The 10,222-nt window shown below is 52.6% G+C and overlaps 1 protein-coding gene across 2 annotated transcripts in view; it reads left to right on the forward strand.

The window, feature by feature from the left end:
• Sdk1 (sidekick cell adhesion molecule 1) overlaps positions 1 to 10,003 on the forward strand; it is an 893,409-nt gene extending 883,406 nt beyond the window's left edge. For both annotated transcript variants that reach the window (XM_058582451.1, XM_058582452.1), the window contains one exon: positions 6,391 to 10,003. In XM_058582451.1, the coding sequence (XP_058438434.1) occupies positions 6,391 to 6,642 (252 nt within the window). In that variant the 3' untranslated portion in view covers positions 6,643 to 10,003. The remainder of the gene's footprint in view (positions 1 to 6,390) is intronic.
• Positions 10,004 to 10,222: the final 219 nt, after the last annotated feature.

A 10,222-nucleotide genomic window follows, 5' to 3' on the forward strand; every position in this document is an offset into this window, starting at 1 on the left:
CCATGAATGTTCTGTAGGGTCCATCTCCACTGGCATCACACCCAGTGACTCCCCTCTACTCCCCACTAGTTATGTTATTGTGACAGCATCTTGAAGCATAATTATTCCATACACGGATCCAGTTAATGTCCAGCCCTTTGCAGTGGCCAGAGGATGTCAATATCTGAAGCTGGCTCTGTCTCTCTCCCTGTTGAGCTGCTGGCTGGTTTACAGCTTCACTTGTCACCATGGTGGAGTCACCAGCTCTTACTGCCCCCACCCCAGTCTCCTCTGTCTTCACCCACGCCCTTAGGCAGGCTCCATTCTCTATTCCTATGTGTTATCTCCCCCACACACCAATGACCCCATGTCACTGCACCAGAGCGGGGGTGGGGACAGTGACCCTCTTCTCCCATGACCACTTGCCACACAAGTGGAACTGGTTGAGATGGTCGCCCCCTGTTCTAAGCTTGCTCCTTCCCATGTGGAGTTTCTTCCTACAAACAAGTTAGGTGGGGGCAGCTCGGCCCAGTGCTCTCAGTCTGGCACAGCTGGTACAGACCCTGCAGCCTAAGAGGGAAGGCTGGCAAGGGGACAGAGCCCAGTCTCCTGGCCACACCTGCCTGGAATAGGGCCTCTTGAACAGGAAGCTGGCTTGGGGAGAGAGGAAGTTGAACAAGAGTTGCTGGCAGCTCACCCACACTCTATCCAGGTTAGACCGAGTTCCTAGACCAGCAGTTCTGTCTTCCTGGCCACATCTGCCCAACGTAGTTTCTGTCACACTAAGCCGGGAGTGGGATAAAGGGCGGAGAGCATCTGTGGCTCAAACACCACTGACTGTCACTATCCTTAGAGATATTTAGCAGGTTTTCTTGTATGAATCTTTTCCCATTTGCTATCTGCTCAGGTGGTTGTTTATCAAATAATTTTCACCAGTTATCATTCCCCTGAGGAGAGGGTCCTCAAGCTCCTCATGCCACGGTTCTGGAAGTATCTTTTGCCGTCATGATTGATCATTCCCACACTCGGAGGGGCCTAGAAAGAAACATTTGCTGAGTGCTGCTGTTTATTTTCCTAATGTAGCGTTGACTTCTGGTCGGGTCCTTTAACTCCAAACAGAAACCGAGCTTTAGATGAGGCCCACAGAGAGACAGGAGGAGTCACAGGAAGCAGGCTGAGGGCTGATCAGCAATAGAACCAGCCCCAAAGCTGCGGCCCTCATTTGCATGCAGTACTCTCCACTCAGAGACTGGGGTTTAGATTTCAGGTGGTTATCCTTCCTGCTGGAGGCAGCTTATAGATTCAAACACAATGAACCAAACTCTAGGGATAAAGAGTCATGACACTCTTTGCCTCAGGTTCAAGTCAGTGGCTTCGTGGAGTGTGGACTCAGGTTAAACCCTCAGACAGGGCCCGTGTCCCTACTCCCCCGCTTCTCCAGAGCTCAGGGGATGAGGAATTAGAAACCTATCTGGTCTCTGCTGGAAGAATTCTGAGAAGCTAATATTTCACTAAGAAAATAACGGTGCCATGCTTTTCTCCCCAGGGCATTTTAAAACCATTTTCAAAAATATTGTCAAAGTGGAAATTCTATGAGCAAGCTCGCAGGTGCACAGGACCAGCCTGGTCACATGACATGCTCTGGGGCTCTTTCTGTTGCTCTGGTTAGAAATGAGAGGATTTGTCACCTTTCCTCACACGGCTGCTTGTGAATGTTATCAGAATGGCTGTTGGAATCACATGTGAAAACTGATTTTGAAATCCAAAGAAACCGTTTTCAAAATCCCTCCAGCTCTGGCCAACTTAGACCAGCCTCTTGTACCTGGTGAACTCCCTAAGTGCTTGCCAGAGTAGAACCCCAAGGGCTGAGAAGGTCTCTGAGGTGCTGCCAGGCCTCTGTGCACCCTTGGGGACTCTCACAGTCAGCTGGACACTGCATCTAATCACATTTCGTTCTCCTGTGGTTTCCTGGGAAACCAACACACACTGCAACTTCACATCACACAGGAAACTTTGAAAAAAAAGAAAAAGGCCCTGCAGCATTTCCTCTTTGTCAATAATTTTCACTCACTAAAATACATCCCCATTAAAAAATAATAACGTCATATAAACAATAAACAGAGCCAGTGACAGGAGGAGGGATGGCGTTTTAATGCTGTCCTTTATCGGGGACCCAACAGCACAGTCTGAGCAGGAGCCAAAAGCTCTGCTGACATCTCCTTGTCACTTAACCCTGGGGTCCTTCTCCTGACTCTTCCCTATGAAGAGCAAGAAGCAAAGAAGCCCCTCTTAGTCTCTCCTCTGAGTTCCTTTCCGCATGATGGTTTTGATGCCAGACACTGGGAATTTTGACTCAATGACAACAGAAATGAAACCAAGTCCCACAAATACAAACATGCAGACAAATCCTTTACTAGAGCCTCCACTGGAAGTGAGACCCAGCTCCCACATCAAAGTGTCAGGTCGGCTCCCTGGAACTGAAGAAAGGAGACAGGTTCATCATCTGCTAGCAGGTAGTGCTGAGGAACATGGCCCTGAGGAGCCATGTTGTGACAGCCCCTGGCTGTAGTGATGTGCCTGGCACTGTCTCACACATTTGGTACGTGAAGTAAGGCAGGACCTATCTGTGGCTGTCAGGTATGAGCCAAGGCCCAGGGGTGCACTTGTCCTTTGGTCCTACTGTCTCAGTTTTGCTCTCTCAGATGGATTTTGGAATCCCTTGCCTGAGTGAGTCCATGGGCGAGGCCTGCGCCAGGCTCCAACCTCCAGCTTTGTCCTCACACCAAGAGCCCCTCCCTCCCAGAAGCTCTATGGAAACCCAGAGGCCCGAGTCTGCCTGGCTCAGCCTATGTTACGTGCCCACCCAGGTTCCAGCTACTGCCCTCTGAGAGGCAAGAGCCTTTCATCCCAGGGGATGAGGAAGGATGGCTTCCTTCCAAGAACAGGTCAAGGCCGATACCAATGCTGGACATCCTGTGTGCTGGACAGCCACCCCCAGTACGTGTCTCCTGCCAAGACCCCTTCTTAGCAGCCACATTTATCACAGACCCCTCTTCTGGCACCATAGCATGTTTAGACCTTTGGTTGGAGCCGTGCAACATGATGCATATAAGAAGTCTTCAATAAAAGGCATTTTATTAATCACGGAAACAGGAACCTGTGTGGAACAGGGTATGTTCATCCTCTAAGTGGGTCTCGATGATGTACTCTTGTTAACCCAGGCTCCTGGGAGGATGCAGTGGCCCATTCCAGGTCCCCCTGCTTCCCCTACAGCACAGGAGGAGGGGTGGGCAAGGGCACCAGGAGGGCAGAGGGAAGCCCCAGTGGATGAGTGACAGGTTTACTGAAGCAGAATTAATGGCTCATGTTCCCACTGAGCGCCATGGTTCCTCCACCACTAGGAGACTTGATCCAAGATACGCTCACAGCAAGGGTGTCTGTCTACCTTTTATTGGACAGGTAAATGTCCCCTACCCGTTCCTAGCAAGGCTTCATTCCTGCTGACTTTGAGATACCCTCAGTGTGGCCTGGCCAGTGTGACCTGAGGTCACTTGAATTTGTCAATCTCGATTCTTTCAGACAAAACGAGGAACCTGTATCCAGTCACTGCCTCTCCCCTTCCCTCCAGCCTCCTCGTGGTAGGGGGTGGAAGAGGGAGGCCATGGGGCACTGAAGATGTGGCCTGCAGGGGTAATAACCAGGTGTAACGTCCATCCTCAGATGACCATGACTTTAACCCTAGTGTGTAAAACATGGAACAAAATTGCCATCGCCCATGCCTAACTTTTCTGTGAGTTTCTCGTGAGAACAGTGATGTCATTAAGGCCTTTCCAACACCCCTCTCTCCCCTAAGCTTCAGGAAATTCAGAATTGAAGTTGGCGTCTAAAGACGGGGCAACTCAATTCAGGGCTGACAATGTAGAGTCCTTATGCTTCTGTGGGGTGATCGGTTCCCTCTACTCCAGTCTTAATGTCCACAGAACCTTCTCAACCACCTGGAGTCTTCTAGAAAACAGATGGAAAGTGCATCTAGACAGCAGCCACAGTATAGGTCCTTGATCTCCTACCGGGAAGGCCAAACATACTTTGTAACTCCACATTAGTGGACGAGGACCAACCCTGCGTTCAGTGACACCCAGCACAGTGAACAGTCACTGCGCCATCACACACACCCGTATTTCCTCAGCAAGAGTTCAGGATCAACTGCCCACATTAGTTCAGCTCTGCAGCAGCTGTCTTCAGGCAGGGCAGCCTTCCACCAGATGAGTTTAAAAAGTTTTGGATTTCAGAGCACTGTGGGTTTGGGGTTGTTGGGTAGCATGAGGGAGTTGGGTCGGTTGAGCTGGTGGGAAGGAGATGTCAGGAGATGGGAGTAAGTTCCTGTCCACGGAGGCACAAAACCCTTGGCTTAGGCACTCAGGCATGGACTCCTATTTGGCTGGACTCTCCGAGCCTCATTGTTCATCCGTGAAATGGGATTAACCGCACAGCACAGGCCAGCAGGCAGTTGTAGATTCTGCAAGTGGATTAATCTGATATGTGATAAGTGGTCACGAAAAAGGAACCGCTGCACTGTTTGTCATCAGGATTAGATTACAGAGAAGCTGGTGCGCTCAGCATCCCGGGATGCAGTGTCAGGCTGCGTTATAGGAGCTTTAACAAGTAAGAAGCAGATGAAGCAAAGTATAGCTGCACTCAGTTGCCACTTGACAGGCTGTTTGCAGTCAGTGTCCCAATTCTGCAGCTTGCTTCATATGAATATTCTACTTAAAGCCCAAAATTCAGTCTGTATCTGAACATTCTGGGACACTCGGGCTCCACCCTATGTGTCCGAGGGATTCCTGTGTGGTCCGGGTCAGCAGCAGCAATAGCACTCACAACACTCAGATGTTATATTCCCCCGAGTCTCAGCGTGGACTCCAGTGGGATGTGCCAAGTGGGGAAGCAGCAGCTGCCCCTCCCCACCCACCCCAGCTGAGAGGATGCGGGTCCTACTCCCGAGGAGAGCTGGGTTAGTGCTTCTCCTTTTAAGAGTACTTACAGTCTGGAGGAGGCTCTGAGACTAGGGCACAACCTTCCCAGCCTCACACCCTTGGAATGCCACCACTGGCCAGCAGCTCCCAGCCTCACACTTACCAGAATCTTCTGGGAGCTTCTAAAACATAAGCATCCCAGACCTCCAGGGCCCTGAGTCCCACCCAGGAATCTGCTCTTAGGGCTGCACTGACTATTCTGAGACAGCCTGGGTTTGCTCACTCATTCCAAGTCTACTGGGGAGAGAAAACGGGCAGATTTGACTGGCCCCTTGAGAGGTCAGGTCTAGAGCACAGAGTGGAGATGTTGGGAGCCTAAGGGACAGGGCAAGACAGCACATGTCCCAAAGCCAGGGTCCCCACATCCTGTCAGGACCTTGAAGAAGAAACTCTACCTTTCTCCCTTCTTGAGCTTGAAAGGCTGCTTGGCCACCATGGGGACAGAACCAGAACCATGTGGGCATGTCTAGGTGTGGGTGGCCTCCTATTCTGGAGACGTGAGGGGCCTGTGGGGTCCCCAGGGTCTTAGAGCCCAGATGGGCCTGGTGGGCTCTGGCCCCTCCACATGGCTCCCTGAGGGGCTCAGGAAGCTCTCAGGACCCCTGGAGAGAGGCCCAGGAGGGGGCAGTGTCTGGCAGGATCCTCCACCCTGCCTTGGCCTCCATCTTTTTAGCAATCCTTCCAATGACTTATGTCAACCCAGAAGACCACACAATAGCTTGCTTGAAGACAGTGAACACAAAAAACATGGGGTAAATGTTCTTACGGAAGCGGCTGCCTTGTTTTATAAAGATAACAGTCACCCCTCAAGAGGACTGAGCCTCAGACTTCTCGGGATGCAGCTGTCCCTGGCAGGGTTAGGGGGTGGCCAGGTCTTCACCGCTGGGGGAGGGTACATGGAAATGTTGGGCAAATACGCTTTGGTGCAGCGGCAGTTCTGGCACCCCCACAGTCCTGCCAGTGGCCCCAGTGGCCTCCCTCTGAGCCTCCCTGGGGTTCAAGGCTCCCTTCTCCCTGGTCCTTTCTCTTTGGTCCATGGCAGCCTACATCTTGGACGCACAAAGGCCACGGCTTGGGGACTTTCCTGCCCTATTGCACCTCTGTGTTCTGCACCCAAAGTCACAGGCAGATCCCAGTGGGGTCTTGTGGGTGGCCATGTGGACCTCTTCCAGAGTGATACCTTGCCCAGGGCAGTGGGAGGAAGTGGAGAGGGCAGGAAGGAGGGACACCGCCCCATACACTCCAGTGGTGTTGCTGTCCCTCCTCCTGGTCTCTGCCTTCTTCCTCCAAGCCCCTCTGCAGCCATCACCCCCACCCCACGTGGCTTTCCATCCCTGCTGCATCCCTTGTCCCCTCTCACACTGTCCCTCTCCCCCAGGCCTCTGACTCGGACTACGAGGACCCGCTGCCCAAGCACTCCTTTGTCAACCACTACATGAGCGACCCCACCTACTACAACTCCTGGAAGCGGAGGCCCCCAGCGGCGCCACACAGGTACGAGGCAGTGGCAGGGGCCGAGGCGGGCCCGCACCTGCACACAGTCATCACCACGCAGAGCGCAGGCGGTGTGTACACGCCCGCAGGCCCCAGCGCCCGGGCCCCGCTCACCGGCTTCTCCTCCTTCGTGTGACATGGGCGCCTCCATCAGGGTAGAACCACCGCGGACCTTCCGGAGTCTATTTTTGTTAAGACAATCAACTCTGATAACTGAGCTGAAGTTTTTGTTTAAAAAAAAAAAATTCTGATAAGCGATGATTTTACCTACAAGTGAACACTAGGTTCCACTTAGGAAGGTTTTTTTATGGCTTTTTGTAACATCGCTGCAGGAAGCAGGTTTCTTTGTTTTCTTTTCTTTTTAAGAGAAGGTATATCTCCCTGGTGCCCTGGTGTGGCACCGCCAGCCCCAGGCGTCTCCATCCTCCAGGTCACCTGGGGAGGTGGGTCAGGGGCAGAAGAGCCGAGGGCCAGGGGAACAGAGCTCAGGCCTCTGTCTCTCTCTACCTCCTCTCCCAAGAACCAGCCAGCTCACGTTCTCCGTGTTAGGATACCTTCGGCCTCCTTGCTCACTCCTGGGGTGTGGAGAGCAAACCTGGGCTCCAGCTTGGTGACCCCCCCCCCCACACCCGTGTCTGAAATGCTCTCATTCTGCAGATTCTAGGCGAGGAATCAGCTTTAAGGTCTCAGCAATGGGCAGGTGATTGGGAGGTGGTGTCCCCTGGCCCCATTGTGGCTCAGCTGGGCACGCCGTCACTCCGGTGGTAAATTATTCTGGGGCTTTCCTTTCTCCCCTCCTTTCTTTCAAGCTGATAGTGCAAGAACAAGAAGCCCTTCCCCCTACCCCAGGCTCTGGAAGCCCCTGAAGCCCGTGCAACTGGGTCTTTCCTGTGAACACACAGCACACGGCCAACCCTGCTGACCAAGAGTGAGGTGGCGTTTGCAGAATTGCTTGTCAAAGTGTAGGAAGTGTGCATTGTTAACCAGAGTATTTTTTAAATCTTTTTATCTTTTTTTAAAATATGTCACATGAAATGAATGCGTCTTTGCTGTCTCCGGGTGCCTTTTTATTAATATGTTCTGCTTTGTACATGGGAAAGACGAGAAGCGACAGTGTCTCCAAATAAAGCAAACCCACTCTGAGAAACCGGGCCCCGAGTCACCCCGTGTACCCCAGGCCACTCCAGGCACGTGGGAACAGTCCTTCCGTTCGTCCTCCTGCCACCACGGGCTGCCCCCTGCTTCTGACCACCGGTGCTGCTGCCCTCCCCATCCAAGGCCAGCTTTAAGCCTTAACAGGTTTTTCTGGGAATTTTTTTTCTGTAATTGTCACTCGTTTGTTCTAATTTTTTTAAGCTAAATGAAAATAGTCTGAACTACTTTGGAAAATATAGAGTCCAGACCACAGCTGTGCCTCCAGCCAAACTTTGACTTTTCCAACAGCTAGCTCGGTTGCAGGTGGCCTCTCTCAGCCTGGGGACCTGTCTGGGTGTGACCAGAGCGCTACTGGTTCCAACTGGCATGTGTGTCCCGGGGCTCCTGAGGGCCCCACATCCTCACTCCTGGGCAGAGTACAGCGTACACAGGATTAGAGGCTCTTCCTTCCACACACCCCCCATGAACAGCAGGACAAGGTGGGGCACTGTCCTCCCAGGGACCTCAGTGTGCTAAGAGTGCTAACCAGCTGGGCAGGTCCCTGGCCGGCGCCACAGGAAGTCAGTCTCATGGCCAAGTGTAGAAAACATGGTCCCCACGTGGCCATTTTCTCTCTGCCCCTCTGTGGGGCAGAGTGTAGATGTTGTCTTGATCCTCTGCTTTGAAGGTTGCTGGGTGTGACCCAGGAGACCAAGGAAAGTTTTGTGTGGAGTGAAAAACCCTTTTCAGTTTTTCCAAAATTGAGAGTGTGGAAAGTTCTCCCTCTCTCCTCTGCTTTCTCCCTGCCTTCCTCCCTCCGCCCTCCCTTCCTCCCTCCCTTCCTTCCTTCCCTGCGCGGAAGGGGGAATATTCTAAACCAAAAATCCTAGATGCTCTGCCCAAAGCCACTTCTGCGTGAGAATCACCGCCCCTAGTCCACTGGAGGGGCCACCTCGGTGGACAGAGCCACCTCCTTCCTCTTGCCCCAGAGAGGGTGAAGTGGACGGAGATCACATTCAACCACTTGAACTTCTTGGGAGAGAATGCTCCAGAGAACCAGCCCCTCGCTGCGCACTTTGCTTCCTTAAGCCATAAGGACATTGCTTTAATTAACGGGAAAAGTGTTGAGGACAATTTGGTCTGAGATGTGGCTTTGCTCTTCGGTTTTGTGACAACATGACACTTGTTTTAGGCTCATCTTTCCTGTATCCCCTCTACTTTCAGTGAGGTTTAAGGCTGCACTGACGCTGGGGCTGCTGATGGACAGTGGTCAGTTGCCACAGTCACGCCTGTCACCACCAGGGACTGTGTCTCATGTGAGCCACCTGCACCAAAAAAGCAGGGTCTGACCTCCCAGAGCAACCTGTGCATTGAGAACTATCCATTCCTAATCGCTCATCTTTAGGGAGGGGAAAAAATTCACACAAGAGGAAAATGGACATTGGATCTAAATCTCAGTTCTGAGAATAAGCAAAAATTGTAACCAAGGGGCACAGCGGTTGTTCTCTGTCCTGTGGTGCTGAAAGGTGCATTTCGCAGGTGCCTTGGTGGCAGTAGTGCTGTCTCCCCACAGAAGTCTCCAGTGCCCTTCCCTGTGTGGATGGTGCACTTGGCACGGGAGGGGCTGTGCTCTGGTTGAGACGCATGGTTTGCACACAGGATCCCCTCTCCACCTCGGGTGCCAGGGCATAGGAGTCCGGAGAGGGACCCAGGGCTGAGCTGTAGTCTCCTCGGCCTCCTGTAGGGCACGCTCTGAACCAGCTGACCTGGACAGCCCTTCCTGCCCACCTTCCCTTCCTTGTCTTTCCCCCATTCACTTAAGGCGCACTTCATTCGATGCCCCAGTGAAAGAAGATGTGGGGCAGCAGGGTCTTTCCCACCGTGAGCCCCAGGGGGAGACAGAATCGCAGTGGCCGCCACATCAGGCACCCTGCAGCCCACGAGGGTGGTGCTCATTCTGCTAACTTCTTTGACTACTGTGCTTGTCTGGATCACAACTGGCCCAAAGCATGGTGTGGTGCCTGCGTAGCAGTTGCTAGCATGGTTTTTCGTTTGTACGTGTTCCTGCGCACTGTGAAGAGCACCTGGGTGACCTCGATCCGCCAGCACAGGGCCCAACCCGAGGTGAGGACGTGGGGAAACTCGTGAACAGAGCTGGTCTGCACGGCTGCCTCCTTCCAGACTCACCTTCTGGCTTGAGAAGAGCCCTGGGCAGTCCTGATATTTTCCCTACAGCATTATCAGAAGTTGTGCTGAAAACCAGACCTCATTAAAAGAAACAGAAATAACCCAACAACATGTAGGAAGGCAGAGAGAGGTGCTATGGGTACGATTTTTAATAAAAACGTTATTTTGTTCCTTAAGTGCTTGTGATTTTCTTCAAGTATTGATGAAATGACCCCTGGGCTCTTTAGGAATATCCCTGAGATCTAAGGTTGTAAATTTGACCACTGAAGTTCAACCCAGATGCTGTTCTGAACCACACACATGCCCACACATGCTCACTTCCAGGACCCACCCCTGCTGAGAAGCAGGTGTGCAAGGGCCGCGGGCAGTGAGACTCCCCCAGCTGGATGAGGTCA

Source organism: Marmota monax, unplaced genomic scaffold (genome assembly GCF_021218885.2).
Source record: "Marmota monax isolate L192 unplaced genomic scaffold, Marmota_monax_Labrador192_F-V1.1 WCK01_AAM20220418_F8-fsc00148, whole genome shotgun sequence".
NCBI classification, from domain to species: domain Eukaryota; kingdom Metazoa; phylum Chordata; class Mammalia; order Rodentia; family Sciuridae; genus Marmota; species Marmota monax.